This window comes from Scheffersomyces stipitis, chromosome 5 (assembly GCF_000209165.1).
Source record: "Scheffersomyces stipitis CBS 6054 chromosome 5, complete sequence".
NCBI classification, from domain to species: Eukaryota; Fungi; Ascomycota; class Pichiomycetes; order Serinales; family Debaryomycetaceae; genus Scheffersomyces; species Scheffersomyces stipitis.
In genome coordinates, this window is record NC_009045.1 from 931200 (window position 1) to 948012 (window position 16813).

At 40.8% G+C, this 16813-nt stretch overlaps 7 protein-coding genes across 7 annotated transcripts; 5 read left to right on the plus strand and 2 right to left on the minus strand. All coding sequences in view use genetic code 12, as the record gives it.

The window, feature by feature from the left end:
- Nucleotides 1–95: 95 nt before the first annotated feature.
- PICST_32201 (predicted protein) lies at nt 96–2345 on the plus strand (the record flags this gene model as incomplete). Its single annotated transcript, XM_001384809.1, has 1 exon — nt 96–2345. One exon carries the CDS (start codon nt 96–98, stop codon nt 2343–2345), a length of 2250 nt encoding a protein of 749 aa, XP_001384846.2.
- Nucleotides 2346–3792: 1447 nt separating this feature from the next.
- PICST_32202 (predicted protein) lies at nt 3793–5460 on the plus strand (the record flags this gene model as incomplete). Its single annotated transcript, XM_001384810.1, has 1 exon — nt 3793–5460. The coding sequence occupies one exon, from the start codon at nt 3793–3795 to the stop codon at nt 5458–5460; it is 1668 nt and encodes a 555-aa protein (XP_001384847.2).
- A 490-nt stretch (nt 5461–5950) lies between these two features.
- Nucleotides 5951–8343, plus strand: PICST_83827 (predicted protein; the record flags this gene model as incomplete). The annotated part of the gene is made up of 1 exon (XM_001384811.1): nt 5951–8343. The coding sequence occupies exon 1, from the start codon at nt 5974–5976 to the stop codon at nt 8341–8343; it is 2370 nt and encodes a 789-aa protein (XP_001384848.2). The 5' UTR covers nt 5951–5973.
- Nucleotides 8344–8595: 252 nt separating this feature from the next.
- PICST_47429 (predicted protein) lies at nt 8596–9613 on the plus strand (the record flags this gene model as incomplete). The annotated part of the gene is made up of 3 exons (XM_001384812.1): nt 8596–8797; nt 8859–9072; nt 9130–9613. Coding segments are annotated over 3 exons (900 nt in total), but the record flags the coding sequence as incomplete, so codon positions are not given.
- A 372-nt stretch (nt 9614–9985) lies between these two features.
- Nucleotides 9986–10858, plus strand: PICST_32205 (hypothetical protein; the record flags this gene model as incomplete). The annotated part of the gene is made up of 1 exon (XM_001384813.1): nt 9986–10858. One exon carries the CDS (start codon nt 9986–9988, stop codon nt 10856–10858), a length of 873 nt encoding a protein of 290 aa, XP_001384850.2.
- A 115-nt stretch (nt 10859–10973) lies between these two features.
- On the minus strand, nt 10974–12434 carry UAP1 (UDP-N-acetylglucosamine pyrophosphorylase; the record flags this gene model as incomplete). The annotated part of the gene is made up of 1 exon (XM_001385151.1): nt 10974–12434. The coding sequence occupies one exon, from the start codon at nt 12432–12434 to the stop codon at nt 10974–10976; it is 1461 nt and encodes a 486-aa protein (XP_001385188.2).
- A 1293-nt stretch (nt 12435–13727) lies between these two features.
- Nucleotides 13728–15032, minus strand: PST1 (hypothetical protoplast-secreted beta-1,6-N-acetylglucosaminyltransferase, contains WSC domain (ECM33); the record flags this gene model as incomplete). The annotated part of the gene is made up of 1 exon (XM_001385152.1): nt 13728–15032. One exon carries the CDS (start codon nt 15030–15032, stop codon nt 13779–13781), a length of 1254 nt encoding a protein of 417 aa, XP_001385189.1.
- Between the last annotated feature and the right edge of the window lie 1781 nt (nt 15033–16813).

Consider the following 16813-nt stretch of genomic DNA (forward strand, 5'->3'; position numbering starts at 1 on the left):
ACCCTATACACATGACACGATGATCACAAAAATTTAACAACCATCTTCCACTATTCTTCAATCTGTTCTCCAAACCACTCAAACACCAGATTGTAATGCTTTTGCGAGGCAGAAGTCGTCTTGTACGACATTTGGATCCACAAAAGTCGCAGCATGTATTTTTCAGTGTGTTTCCAGCACTTTCCAGTCTGAAAAATGTGATTCCTACCATTCCAGTGCCTGAACTCCAGGATTCTTCCACGATTAGAACTTTTCAGCCGCAGAGCTCTAGACCCCCAAGCAGTAGGAAGCAAATCTTCCTTGAGCCTCGAGAAACCTTTAATCGAAATTTCAACTCGAGGATCGAAGACATCAAAAGTTCGGGACTAGAGAACCCCATCGAATCCAAGTCTATGACTTTTATTGAATCTGAAGTCGATATTGACGAAGCATCTCCAGAAAGATTAATTGGAATAATAGACAAGTTCAAGCCAGCTGTAGCGGAGGTTAACCGAATGAGATTTCGTAGCATTCAACAGGAATTAGAAAAAGCCTTTTCTCAGCAGCAATTGGCTTCTTATTTAGAACAGAACTATTCCAAAGTTGAATTTGCAAATAGTAGGAGATCCACCAGACGAGTTTCAAAGAAGAAGCTTGCGCAGCGTATTATCAATGACATTTGGGGTATAAAAGTGAACTCGAAATTGACGGAAACGAGTGATTTGATAACAAAAAAGACTGTACCCCTTTCAGATCTTGATATCTTTTTGATCAGACTGAATCGAAGACTTTTGCATTGGCTCTCTTCCAATGGATGTAGAATTAAACTTGTGAAGGACAAGAAGGAGTTGGAGATTTCTGGGACAACCTCCCAAGTCAGTAATGTAGAAGTCAATTTGATTGAGTTCTTGAGACAATCTGAAAAACAGGAACTCAACTTGACCGACATAAAGCATTTGTTTCAAGAAAAATACGGCCGATTTTCCCTTGAAAAAGTCGCTGGATATACCGATGTTTTTTTCAAAGATGTAGGAAATGATATTTACGAGGTTCATTCACAGACTCCACACCAAGTAGAGCGCTTGAAAAGGTTGCTTCTTTGGTCCTTAAACTACAATAAGCATTCTAACGAAGTAATTACACTTCCAGAAGAGCCAGAAAAGAAGCAGCTCTTTCCATTTAAGGACGAATTGTCATTGTCGTGGAACAACAGGCGTCAGCCACTCTTCACGTTGAAAGATTGTGGTTCTTCCAGATCAGAAACGAACCATCGTTTACTTTCTGATTTGCAAAGATACGACGATGCCAATATGAACATAGATGCAGAGATACCTAATAAAGAAAATGATAGTGAAGTTGATACCATCATAAAAGATGAAGACGCCCCTATACTTTCTCAGAATAAGATCAACGACATCTACGATCAGTTATACGACTTCGACTACAGAAAGAATTTGATCAGTTTAGAAACTACGCTGTCTCCTGTCTTTACTATATCGCTTGGCAATATTCTTTTCGAAGGAGAACAGCAAGAAACAAAGAGTGCAATGAGCAAACTTTTCCCTACACCACCAGAACTTTCTGAAACAACCAAGTTTAAGTTCAACTCTAACGTTCAGTTGGTAGCTGACAAAGCACTTTCTCTTCCTATCCACAGTACCAGTCTGACATCAGGTTCAGATGTATTGGATGACATTTTCAGAGATGAACGTTACAAGAATTCAGTCCAAATCACGTTCTTGCCTTCTTTATTTGTAGAAGACAACAAGGATATCAAGATGGAAGACTTAACCAAGTTTCAACCTGTGGAGTTGTGGGTTGATCTTAAGCACAACATGACTCCAGACATGGACACTTTACAACTTGTAACAGTAGAAGGCGAGAATACCAATTACGTTTCGCTACCATCTTTTAAGTCAGACTTGAAGGTGAGCTGCCAATTATCAGGAAATCTTCTACAAGAGAAAGGCGAATTGGCTCAAGACTTTGAGCTCAGTATTGACGATATCTTGAACTCACAAGCCGACAGGTATACACGGTTCAAGTCTCAACCTGGACTTGGTGGCTTTCTCCTGAGATCGAAGCTTGATTTCCAGGAAGAGACTTCAATTTCGCCATACATAGACTTGAACATCAATGGCGATATTGTCAGGTATAGATTCATTAGTATGGAATTCCGCAAGAAGTTGAGTTTTGATTTCAACGGTCGCGAAGTCCAGTACAACATGGTAGAGGGAGGTAATCTTGGAGGACGTAAGGTCGAGGTACTTTTTGTAGGAGACATGGCATTGGATGCGTCTGGTGAAGAGAGGAAGAGGTTCGGACAATTGATGAACGATGCTGTTCTGTTTGTGAGCGAGCTCTAAACGAGATAGAAATTACTTGAGAGGAAACTTTAGAAGGATGAACATAAAGACAACCAAAATCAAGACTATGATGATCTTCAAAACATCATTGTCTTTCATAACTGATCAAAGGTCAAAAAACTAAGCATACATTGTACATAGACTACGGTTCATTAAACATACTACATAGACTTCAATTGTATATATATATTAGGATAAACACCCACATGGTAGCTAAAAGCGGTATATTACAGATAAATAGGAAGAATGCCACTATTTGCCGGCCTCCAAGGATTTAACATGCTTTTCCAAGTTTGAGACGGAGTTCTGCAAGGCTACAACATCTGCAACGACAACGGTGTTGGCCAACCTGTATTGGTCTAACAAGTAGTAGTAGGATCCGGCACCGGTGACAGTGACTCCAAGCAAGAAACCAACGAAACCACCTCTGAAAGCACCCACCTTTCTAGGAGCAGCAGCGGCAGCAGTGGAGTATGAACGAGCGGAATAGGTAATAGCCTGACGAGCGAATAACATTTTGGAAGGAATATGAAACTAATATGAAACCAAGATAAGGATTGAAACTGAGGGAACCAGCAGAATATGACACTATCAACGATACGGCAACAAGACAACGATGTCGGAGATTATCAATGGTGAAGCTATCGAAGAGAAATGGTAGTTACAGCTAGAAATCCGATGAAAAGTGTAGATTTTCCATTTGAATTTTTGGGTGCGCGGATTGGGTAGTATGATTGCGAAAAAATGGGGCCAAAAGGTACCACGGAAAGAGAGCAGACTTATGAGAGAAAGGCGAGTTAAGTACTGGAAGAGGGATACGGCGGAGAAACTGAAATGAAGATGGTGGAACGAAATTGGCAATTGCAGAGAAATCGGTGAACAGAGGCAACAGAGACGCTTGGTGGCCCATTATTAGAGATTAGAGTACGGAAGCTATTTCCAGAAGAAAGCTACCAGTAGTGGGCAATTGAAATAAGTGGCCAGCTCATTTGCCCACAGAAGAACTCTAGATACTTGTAGCATACTTATTCTCGAGGAATTGTGTCTCGATGACATCCAGACCCCAATGGAAATTGTATGGGATCTCTAAATCCTCTTTTACCTTCGATTTCACTCCATTGTCTTTTATGTCACTCTATGCGACTTCTCGGGAATTCAGATCCAATCCACAACTCTCCCCACTATCTGAAATAATTCATCTTTCAAGATCTTTCTGCTACCACTACATTCGGTTGCTTTATACTGCTCATCATCTTATACTGTTCCTTCCGAGTCATATCCATATCCATAAATCACCCATATCCCAGCCATTTCCTAGCAATTGTCTTACTCCGCTGTTCCCGCATTAGCATTAATCATCAATCCCGTACATTCAATTCACGAGCCACCAATATCTGGATATACACACGATTCTTTCTTTTCTCCAGTAGTATACATCGTTCGTCCAATGTTGAGTCAGTTTCGAACACTAGCAACTCGACTTCGTGTTCCAGCCAGAAACTTTTCTTCTAATGCCTTCAAATCCAAAGCAGTCCCAAATCGCTCATTCGCAGCTTCTAAATCATATAGATTGGTCATAAGACCCACGGCTATCCTTGTGGGTGTTGGTGGTTCTGTCTACATCTTCGACCAGTACGCTTATCTGTCATTGATCACCCGTTCGGTCAGAGCCTTGTATGTTTTGCTCTGGATTGCCTATGAGTATGGAATGAACTTGGATGCGTACCAAGATCTCAATGTCCTCCACGAAAAGGCATCAGAAAGCCTCTTAAACTTGCTTAGAGTAAACAAGGGACTCTACATCAAGCTTGGACAAGCCATTGCCAACCAAGGCAACGTATTTCCTGTAGCATACCAGAAGCGGTTTTCGCAGCTTTACGATGATGCTCCGTTGGACTCCTGGGATCGTATAGATGCACAATTGAAGAGAAACTTTGGTCCAGATTACGAATCAAAGCTTTTTGAAGTCATCGATCACGAACCGGTGGCCTCTGCTTCAATAGCGCAGGTGCATAGAGCAGTGTTGAAGGAGTCTGGTAAAACCGTAGCTCTAAAGGTGCAACACGACTACATTGAAAAACAGGTTGTAGTCGATCTCTGGGTATATAAGTTCATGTCTAAAGTGTACGAGAGGGTTTTTGACATTCCGTGCAGTTCTTTCACGTCCTATGTTGCTGACCAGATTGTCAAGGAAACAGACTTTGTTCATGAAATGGGCAACGGTGATAAATTGAAGCAAATCATCCAGAGCGATCCGCAGCTCAGACACGTAAATGTATATGTTCCCCATAATTACCCTGAGTTCACCACCAACCAAGTTTTGGTCACAGAATGGATAGAGGGTATTTCGCTAATAGACAAAGACAAGCTCCTAGATAAAGGATTCGATTTGTCGCTTATCATGGGGCAGTATCTCAATTTCTTTGGCAAACAGATCTTCAAATATGGCTTTGTTCATTCTGATCCTCATCCGGGAAACTTGTTAGCTCGTTTTGATGAACATGGTACACAGCAACTTGTACTCCTTGACCATGGCTTGTATATCAGTCTTCCAACCAAGTTCAGGTTGGAGTACTGCAATCTATGGAGGTACTTGTTTCTGTTCAAGAAACAAGGCATAGAAGAAATTGCCAGAAGCTGGGGAGTTAATTCTGTAGAATTTTTCTCGACATTGGTTCAATTGAGGCCCATTGCTTTGGATCCGCAGGATGCAAAACTCATTAAGGACGAACGAGATGTAAATAGCTTATTCCGAGACTTCTTAAGTGATGAGACAAAGTTTCCTCTTGAATTTCTCTTTCTCACGAGAACCATGCGGATGATCCAGAATTTAAACCAAAGCTTCGGAAGTCCTGTGAACAGAATCAATCTATTGACACAGGAGCTGATCAATGCTTTGATGCTAGAGAAAAAGGTCCAATTGCGGGAATACTTTGAGTTGTTGCAGATCAGAGTTACTTTGTTTTTCAGCAATATGGTCTTCCTTTTCATAAGATTTAGGCAAATTCTCCTTGGAGATCGTTACGGTGGTAAAGGTATAGGATTGGAGGATTACATTGAGGTGTACATGCAAAATACAGCCCGGTCCTTAGGGTTCGACTATGTAGAAGTGTGATAGAGTGCCTTATAGATAGAGGGATGACTTGTAAATAATGAGAGTTTTTATAGAGTAGAAGCCATGTTTGTATATAGAAGCTTCAGAAATCTAGTTATACATTGGAATCATATATAAATGATATAGTAATCTTGACTTCGTATATTAACTAGGGCCATAAGCGTTAGGAGGATTGGTGGGAGTTCTTAACTATGGAACGTACTTGACTTTTCTTGACTATACAAGTGAATAAGAGACAAAACTTAAATATGATCTTCCTATTACCAAGTTTTTAAAATGAACTACTAAGCATACGATCATAATTCTCTAATGCTTTTCTATATTTGGTAGCTCATAACAGCTTGTAGAAATACTGTGGTGGGTGTTTCCGAGATCAAACCGACTCTCACTTCCATATAAGTCACATGATCAGTTCCCGGATCTAGTGCGATGCTCTTCGTGAAAAATTCAAGAATATTTCTACATTAACATCACTGAGTGTTAACTACCACAGACCTTTGCCCTTCCTCAAGCATGGATACCTTGAAAACTACCTATAGCCACCGGGATATAGAACCTATTTATGTGGGTGGAACCTCGGCTACCATTTCTGCTGACGGGCTGATCTTGGCCACGCCTTTGAACGAGGACGTAGTTATCACCAGTTTAGATACTAACGAGATCCTCCACAAGATCGAGGGAGATGGTGAAACCATTACAAATCTCGTTATTACACCCGATGGATCCAAGTTGGCAATTTTGTCGCAGTCCCAGCAATTGCGTATATTTGACTTGGACAAGCTGGAAATCACTAAAACCTTTAAAATGCCATCTCCAGTATATATCTCTTCAGTCGATTCCACATCTTCCCTATTTGCTTTCGGAGGTTCGGATGGTGTTATCACTGTTTGGGATATCGATGGTGGATATGTGACGCATTCTCTCAAAGGACACGGAACCACCATCTGTTCGTTAATATTCCACGGCCAGTTGAACTCTACCGAATGGAGATTGGCTTCTGGTGATACTATGGGTACAGTTAAAGTATGGGACTTGGTAAAAAGAAAATGTCTCACAACAGTTAATGAACATAATACAGCAGTCAGAGGCGTTGGCTTCGACAGTTTGGGCCAACATTTCATCACTGGTGGAAGAGACAATGTAGCAATCATCTATAACACGAAAAACTATAAGCCAGTGAACACCTTTCCAATCAACGAACAGATCGAATGTGCTGGTTTCATCACCATTTATGACAGGGAATTCTTCTACACCGCTGGTTCTGAAAATATCTTGCGACTCTGGAGCATTGCTACTGGTACATTGGTGGCCAGCTCAAAAGCTTCGTTAAAGACAAATGAAGAATTGATCATAATAGATGTCTTAAAGTTGGAAAACAATGACTTGGTCTTAGTAGTAAGTGACCAGACGTTGATTCATTTGGATTTACAAGAGCTTGATTTCGACAATGGTGAAACTGTAGAAATTCCTGTAGCCAAAAGAATTGCAGGAAATCATGGTATCATTGCCGATATCAGATACGTGGGAGAAAAGTTCAACTTGATAGCATTATCCACCAATTCGCCAGCATTGAGAATAGTGGACCCATTAAAGCCATTGGAATTGAGATTATACGAGGGCCATACCGATTTGCTCAATGCTATGGATGTCTCTACTGATGGAAAGTGGATAGCTACTGCTTCTAAGGATAACGAAGCCAGATTATGGAAATGGGATGAAGAACAAGATGACTTTGTTCCTTTTGCAAAATTTCAAGGTCATGCTGGATCAGTCACAGCTGTGGCATTATCCAAAGCAGAAAACACACCCAAGTTCTTGATTACTGGATCCAGTGATCTTACTATCAAAAAATGGAAGATCCCAGCTACTGCCGGATCTACTGTCAAGACATCCGAATATACCAGAAGAGCTCACGATAAGGATATCAACTCTATAGACGTAGCGCCAAACGATGAGTACTTTGCATCTGCATCATATGATAAGTTCGGTAAAGTATGGAACACTGCTAGCGGAGAAACTATAGGTGTTTTGAAAGGTCACAAGAGAGGATTGTGGGATATTAACTTCTACAAATTCGACAAGCTCATTGTCACTGCAAGTGGTGACAAGACTCTCAAGGTATGGTCCTTGAATGACTTCACCTGCGTCAAAACTTTTGAAGGCCATACCAACTCCGTGCAGAGAGCCAAATTTTTCAATAGATTCAGCCCACAGTTGCTTTCAACTGGTGCAGATGGTTTAGTTAAGGTTTGGGACTACAAGAGCGGAGAAATCATAAAAACGCTCGATAACCACGAAAATAGAATTTGGTCTATCGATATTAAAGAAGATGGTAATACTTTTGTCACTGCTGATGCTGATGGTAAATTGAGTGAGTGGGACGACAATACGGCAGAAGAAATCAGACTTAGGGAACAACAAGACAAGTTCAAGGTTGAACAAGAACAAAACTTGTCCAATTATATCAGTAATAGAGACTGGCCAAATGCTTTTTTGTTGGCATTGACGTTGGACCACTCTATGAGATTGTACAATGTCGTCAAGTCTTGTATTGAAGCCAACGAAGATCCTAATTCAGCTATTGGCTCAGAGCCATTGGAAGAAACTATCATTCAGTTATCTGACGAGCAATTGTTGAAGTTATTCAAGAAAGTCAGAGATTGGAACACCAACTTCAAGTTCTTTGAAATTAGTCAAAAATTGATTTCTGTTCTCATGTCCAACATCGAAACTGAAAGATTGATAGAAATACCAGGCTTGATGAAAATCATCGAGGCACTCATTCCATACAACGAACGTCATTACAATAGAATCGACGACTTAATAGAGCAAAGTTACATCTTGGATTACGCTGTGGAGGAGATGAACAAATTGATAGCATAGAAGTACATAGTGTAAATTAGATAAAAAATCACTTTTGCATACAGAAATGAGAATTTCGCAGCCAGAAGATTGTAGCTCTTTCATTATCTATTCTTTATTCATTAATTCTTTAACAGCAGCAGAAGAGATCACTGTTTCCTCCTCAAATATGCAAACGACAGCTGCTAACACGGCGGTAAGTCATTCCACCTCTTGGTCTCTAATTTCGTGGTTCATTCTACTAACTTTACTATATAGTTTACCGCTGAAGAGATTAGACAGCGGAAGATCACCAAGAAAGGGCTCTCTCTAAACATTCTCTTGATTGGAGAAAACGGAATTGGAAAGAGAACCTTTGCCAATACCTTATCAAACACAGTCTTTTTTCCAGAAGAGATATACCTTGAAGAAGATGTAGTCAAAAGAATTGAAGTTGATACAATGGAAGATCTCAAAATAGAAACTCATATAATTGGTAAGTGCTACAATACAAAATTTCAACCAAATAACAGATATTAACAATTTAGATGTCGTAGAACAAAACTCAACACCCATTAAGTTGAACATTGGTTTGACCAAGAATTTTGGACATAACATCGACAATTCTGGAAGTTACAGGGTGATTCTTGACCACATTTTAGAAGAATATGAAACTTTTCTTTCGGAAGAAAGCAAGATTAACCGTAACCCATATCTAACAGACAAGAGAATCCACGTTGGGTTGTACTTTTTAAGAGCAACAAGCAGAGAGTATGTACCACGAAGACTGAATTTGACGAAGGATTATTCACTAACATCATCGTCTAGGCTCAATGAATTTGACATACAGAATATGAAACAAATCGGCGACAGAATTAACCTAATTCCAGTAATTAGCAAAGCTGACACATTGACACAAGAAGAATTAGAGTACAATAAGTACCTCATCAGGAAGTCTATTGCCGATCATAATATCCCAGTTTTCAATTTCTTGAAAGACGTTAACGAGCAATTAGCTTCAGAAGAATTAGAAGACTACCAATATATAAAGGAAGTCGATAAGGCGGTTCCCTTTGGAATTATCAGTAGCAACATCGTCATCGAAGGTCAAAGAGTTAGAGTTACTACTTGGGGAAGAGTCAATATTGAAGACGAAAACAATTGTGATTGTAAGCTTCTTCGTAATGTACTTCTAGGGTCACATCTTCAAGACTTCAAAGATGCCACAATCAGCACAAAGTATGAAGCGTATAGAGTCGAGCAATTGATGAAACAATTCCAAGACAGCCAAAACAACTTTCCCCGTAAATGAAACTCGTCAATCCTGCTATTTAAACTTTTTTAGTTAATATTATCTATCTATTGGCTATTTGTGGTTGCAGTTGAAATATACATAATGTTCTGATTGTGAAATCCATTTTAGGCAATTTCTATGTTGCACCCAAATTTTGGTTAGGCTGCGAAAACCAGATTTTATCATAAGCACCTGTCACGGTTCACAAACCATATAAAAAGAACCAGGGAAGAAAGAATATGAATCACATTTTAAGAATCAACTTCTATGATTCACCATTATACCGCCCAAAGTCTAGTTATGCTCTTTATCAGAATACTCGCGTGCCTCGCGTTATTATATCATTACGAATTATCCACCGCTGTAGTCTTGCACCAGAAGATATACCAGATGGAGAATGGGGATTATTTGATCAAGAAGGAGGAAATGGTCAAGAAGGAAGACATTATCCACCACGACATCCCCAAGAAGATAATCAAGAAAAGAGATGATAAAGATGTTTGTATTCCTCGTCCTCGCTCTTCTCAATCATCTTCTTCCCAAATATCCTCATCAACTCTGAGTGTAGAGTCAAGTGTTCCAACTGCATCAAGTAGTTCTTCAATTAATTCACATACTTGTCCTGGAGGTGAAAACTGTCCAGAGTCGCTTTCGACTAGCCCTTCGGAAATACATTCTTCGAGTGTCCAAGATACTAGCATCACTCTGGAAACATCTTCAGCCGTTTCTTCGCTGAGTTCATTTGCCGCTTCGTCGACTATTTCCACAAGCTCCCTGATTGTTGCTTCGAGTTCTTCTTCTGAATTATCGAGTACTGAAGATTCTCTGACATCATCGTTAGTTGTTGAAACAAGCACTTCTTCATCTGCTATTGAAACAAGCAGCTCGACCTCGGAACTTGAAACTAGCAGTTCTAAGTCCAGCAGTGTATCGTCTAGTGTCAACTCCCCTTCCACTTTTGTCCCGTCGACCTTAACCACAGTTACGACTTCCTCAGCTGAAGTGGAACCTAGCAGCCCAAGCACAAGTCCTACTTCCCATCATGGTACTACACTAACTAGAACAGAGTCAACGTCGACCATTATCACCGACACTGTCTCTTGCAAGATTTGTGAAGGAGGAAAGAGTTCCAGTCTTGAAGGAACCAGTATAGTGCCATCATCAAGTTCAACAGAACCTTGTCCGAGTGATGACGGTGGTGATGATGACGATTTGTTCGGCGATACCAGCACGTACTCATTTCACTTGAATACCATTACTTAAATGTTACAGATAGATGTTAGATAATATGATTTAATTAAATAATAAGTGAGAATAAAAACCGTCACACTCTATTTATGCACTTTTTGATTTGAATTTAGTAGCTTACCACTGATACTTAGATTTGTTCCCCGTTCTTGAAATGCTTACCCTTGACGAACTCCAATCCTTCACCACCGTAACTGGTCAATGAGCTGACCTCGACATAACCGTCGTCTTCAATTATACCGCCATTTTCTTTTACCCATCTTGTACCCAAGGCAAGGAAATGACTTCTACATGTGGTTGGTGTATCGTTTTTGGCACCCACGGCGTTCTTCAATGGAGAAAATTCGTCTGATCTTTCTACTTCCAAAAGACCAAACTTGTTTAAATCAACCGAGGGAAAAACGTCGAAAATGAACTGCTCCAATTTGATACCGTTAGGTTCAGTTGGCTTGTAGAATTCACCAGTCTTCGGATTTATAGATGCAATCTTCTTTTTTGCAATGTGGAAGGGCAAGAATTTCTGAGAAGAAGTCCAATTAGGCACTTCCCTTCTCAACAAATCTACAGAATAGTAGTGGTTAACAATGTTAGCAGCTCTGAGGAATAACTTGGACGAGTCGTTTTGCTCGGTTTTGTTGGCTAATTCTTGGGTGATTTCACTGTATTCAATAACACATGGCTTTTTGATGTCGTCATCTAATACAATCAAACCAACAGATTCACTAGCATCTCTCTTTCTCACGGCTTTGGTAGCTAAATCGAATTTCTTGTCGATAGCAAAACCCAAAAATACTGGATCAGCAACTTTAACCAACACGTTATCTACACAGTACATGTGAATATGTTCAATGCCCTTAGCCACAAAGTCGTCAATTATACCATTAGTCTGAATGGCCTTGTACAAACCTCCGTTCCCATCTGGGGATTCGCAGTATTTGTTTTGCGATTCCAAGAGAATCTGCGATCCGTCCAAGTTGAAACACGGTAAAGTACCTTGGTCAAAGAAGGCGATTTGGTCTGGCTGCAAGCCAAAGTAGTGATTCTTTTGGAAAAAGGACTCCGTTGGCAGTCTTGTAGGACCACTGGTCATTATGTACCAATAGATCTTTGGTTGTTGAGCCAAGTTGAGCTTTTGAGCGGTTAACTGTTGGATCTTCAAGATCTTTTCAGCCTGGACTTGGAACAACGATTTAGAAGAAGGCAATTCGATATCGAAACAACCCTTTGGGTCACTCGATCCTAATCTGGTCCCCTGACCTCCAGCCATCAAAATTACACCAACTTGACCTTTTGAAATGGCTTCTAAACCGAGTCTGGTCCATTTTTCAGACAATTCTGGATCCAAGTCTAACGTGGAAGCTGTCTGTTCTGAAGGCAACTGGGTGAAGTTTCGAGAACTAGCATTGTTAGAGGAAAACTTCAAGGCTTCTTGAACAGTGTTGACTAATTTGATAGGGTCTTCGATTTTGGCCAACTGCTCAATGAACTCATTTTGCTGGTCCTTAGAGAGAGAATCAAAGAACTGGAAAAGTGCGCTTTGACCGGCCTTGGAAAACGCCTCAATAATGGAAGAAGCAGACGTTGTAGTCATAACGAGTCGTGCTAAGATGAAGGTTTGTGATATTAGAAGAATGAAAAAGCGATGTACACTTTATACTTTCTTGATCTGGAAATTATTGTATCAAGCGAAAGTGTGAGCGAAAATCACGTATCAGGAAATGATTTGAGATCGAATACTAATTTTTAGTCTGAAACACGAATCTCTTTTTCACAGAATAAATACTGATGAGCACGAACCAAAGTTAAAGTGGTGAGGAATAAAGAACCAAACTGTTTATGAGTTTGTCCAAATTTCCATTTCTTCTTTGCTGGATTCTGCTTCTATATAAGCGTGAAGAATGGATGCAAGCCAAATTGCCCACATCGAGACGCTGCAGGACTCAAACAGAATTTTTTAGGCGTCTCCTGCATGTACAACCTTCTTAGCCAGCACAAATCAAATCATGAACTCTAAATCGATTCAACTATAATTAGAATACAATAAGCGCCAGGCGAATTCAGCCTGGTCACGTTATTATCACGAAAACCACTAATTCATTGGCGGGTATTTTTACTTGGTTTTATTTACGAGAGCCAAAGCCATCAGTGGATATCAATATTTCTTTTGTGTGGCTATAAATCCCCTCACAATCACGGCTTTTCGTAGTTTTGGTGTTTTCAGCTTGCTATTATTATTCTTGCCATTTGCCAATCTTGTGAATACTCACCTCCTTGCAGATGAGGATCAAATTACGGTCTTTGGCCTGCAGAGACAAATTCACCTCCCAAACGTGGATCACTTGTTCTGGATCAGGTGCCCGGATCAGGTGTCTGTTTCTGAACGCGTGCCATTATACTTCCTGATCTGGGCAATTTGTCAACACACAAAATTCACCATTTCCTTTTGGTGGAAGTTCCAGACTTGCTAGCAAGAACGCAGCCTCAGTTCCAAGATCTGGTTCTGCTGGCCACTGGGTTGAAATTTCTTCTGGAATACTTCTGAAATACTTCTGAAGGTCTTGTTTCATTTGGTCTTTGTGTCCCCCAATGCATGGTATTTTTTTGATATCGATCTAGTCTTTCGTTTGCTCAGTTCTTCTTAGATATGTTGGTTTCTGAATCTCTCTTTCTCAAGTGAAATCATGCGCATGCCACTCCTGTAGAGATTCGCTTCAGCATGTTAGAACATAGCAATAATTCATCGCCGTAGCCTCACTCGTACTCTGTGTTAGCAGTCAGAGGTTTCGCGGCCAGCTGCTAGTACATTGAGCTGAATTACTAGAAGCAGCCACATATAGCCTAGTACACTAAATATTCTGACTATATTTCATTATCTCTACTGTTTCCCTTGTAGTTATACATTATTGTTTTGTAGTTATGTAACATGCGAAAGTATCTAAAGAATGAAGGCTAAGAACGAGCCGATGATGGTGGTCAAGGCCATCGAAGCTGGAACCAAGATATAACCGTCAGACTTCTTGGACGTGGTAGAAGAAGAGCCAGAATCATCGCTGGTTGAGTCGGAAGAACTTTCCGAAGTACTGGTGGACTTGGACTTAGCGGTAGAGGACGATGACTTCTTTGGAGCAGTACATTCGTAGTTGTGACCTTCAATGTCCTTGTTGTCACGCAATTTATTGAAGAAGTCACAGCTGAAGTCTTCGTTAGTAGAGTTGAAGCTGAAGTCACCGTTAACCCTTGCCAACTTTGGAGTAGAGAAGTTTGCGAAACCACCGTCAATGTTTACAGCACCCTTGATTCTGTTCAAGTTGGGGAATGAATCAGTGACGTTTTCCAAGTTGGTGTTGTTGCTAAGACTAAGTTCACCACCAATGGTTTCCAAGTCGTGGAACGAGAATTCAGTCAATTCGTCGTTGGCGAAGATTTCGATGGAACCGCCGATGGTCTTCAACGAGTCAAGGTTGAACGAGTCAAAGGTGTTGTAGGCAAGAACAAGAGAACCGTTGATAGCGGTGATGTTAGAAATTTCGATGTCACCGACATCTTGAATGGTAATATTGGAAGCCCAAGCCAAAGTGTCCAACTTGACATCACAGTCGTCACCGTTGAAACGCAAGATCAAGTTTTCAGTGACAGTGTTCAAGTTGGTTAAGTCGATGGAAGTGATGTTCTTGTTCGAGTTCAATTCCAAGTGACGCACGGTGTTAAGGAAACTGACGAAACGACTCAACGAGTTAATGGCGGTGTCGGAAATTTCAATGTGGCCAGCGTGAACGACACCAAAACCCATTACAAGGTTTCCGAGAGATGGCAACGAAGTCAAGAGAACTTGGTCGACATTGGTCAATGAAGTGAAGTCAATGGAAGCAAGAGTGGTCAATGACACAACAGAAAGAGAACCACCTTCGGTGATGTTCTGTAACTGGTTCAAGTTAAGAGAGACGATGGAAGTGGAGTTGAAGAACTTGAGGTCACCCTTGATTTCTCTGACACCACTCAAGTCGGCGTTGATGATTTCTTGACCAGTGATGGTGATGGAACCGTCCAAGGTAGAACAGGCATTCAAGGTTTCAAGTTCACCCACGGCCGTAATGGTGGTTGATAACGAACATGGATCTTTAGAAGTGGAGGTGGCAGCGTGGGCTACGGCACCAGCAGCTAAGACTGTGAAGAGGCTCTTCAATTGCATTGTAACGAATGAAAAATGGAATGGTTGGGAAAAGAAAAAACTAAGAAAACCTGAGATTCGTCCGTTTAATCCTTCGATCTGGAAATATTGCAAGTCTCCCACTATAAGTACTGGGGCACGAAAAATCGTGGATAGAGTTGTATTTACTTTGTAAGTCTGTCCCTATGCATGTCAAGGCATCGGAAATATTTTCACGATTAGCGTAGATGTTTTCTCCTGCAAGGGCAGTGGGATTTCAGCTTGTCTCGTGTGGCTAGCCGGCCACTACTTGCCGATATGCCCACCTTTCGTGGATCTGCTTTGTCTCTGACACACAGCCACGGATAACTACTGTGCAACTGAACGTTTTGTGAAAACCGCTTGTATTGTTATTTACGTTTCGGTATGCACGGCAGCGTGTTTTGCTGCCGAGCGCGTTTTTCTTTTGGCGTTTTTTTTTCTGTTCCTGTTTTACTTCTACATTTCACGCTCAATTTTTGAGTCCTTACGCTGCGTTCCAACTCTGCTGGAGCAACCGTAACCGTATCAATACCAACTTGATGCAACCATTTAGCGTTCACTAAAGGGAGTACAAAGCAGAGCGTGAAGACTCGTACTCAGTCAGATCCTGGTTGGAATCTTTTGGGCCTGGAAATATCAGCGTCTGTTGAAATTGACCCACTTCTCGAATGGATTGCGCTATATCAGGATATATACTTTTGGCATTCACACTTCTTACTAGTTGTTAGCATGCAATTGCTCGTTTCGTCTATAATTCAGATTCTAAACAACTTGAGTTTCACATAGCCCGTTTGATGTAGAGGTGTTTCAGGACTCCACACTTCGACCTCATGGCCAAACGTGGATTTTGCCTCTAGACACAACTTCTGCTAATCACAACAGGCACCTCTGTCTTTGGTCTAAGAATTGTTCGCAACGAGTTGTTCCAGGCGAGTTCTTCCAGGCGAGATTTTGCCAATTGACGTCGTTATAGTTTAGAGATGCAGCTGCACAAAAAATAAATCGGCACAGAAGAGACTCGAGATGGCCGTTAGGTTCTGGTTTAGTGTAGCATGAAATAGTAGTGAAACGACCACGAGAAACACTTGTGGTATACTGTAGCCTTATCGTAGGAATAGGGTATGACTCCATCTTTGCTCTGGATGGAGAATTTTTCCAGACAGAGAAGATAACGTTGGATGTCTACGTAGTTTCATGGTCTCCAATCAGTATCTGAGCATAGAGCTTCGTAATTGCTTCTTTCAGTGGCATATAATCAATGCAATGTCTCTGATTTGTCTTTGTAAATACATTTGTTAAGATATCAAGAATATTTAGAGAAGTTTCAAATAAATTTCGCAGCATAATTCGCAACACTTCGACCACAAGAATTTCGATTATGTCAAAACGAATGATAATTAGTTATCTCTTTAGATCTAGCTGAACCACTAAGCTCCGTAGTTACCACTGACATGGATACTCTCTCCAAATTGAAGCTTGACCCACACCGACATCGGCCGGGTCGTCTACAATAAAACCGTGAACATTACACAAATGCAAAAAGGTGCAAACCTAATCTCGAGAATCAATTCTGTGATCTCACCAGCCTGTAGAAAATATTACTCCCAACTGAATCGCTGGCACACAAAGTGCAGCACATGACTCAAGCCAGCTCCTTACCTCCAGCAGATTTGACGATTATAAAATGGAACAATACGTCCGAACTCTAAAAGTACAATACGAGTGATATCACCGTGTAGAGATAATTGTCATGATTAATCACGAGCAGTTACTTAATTCAT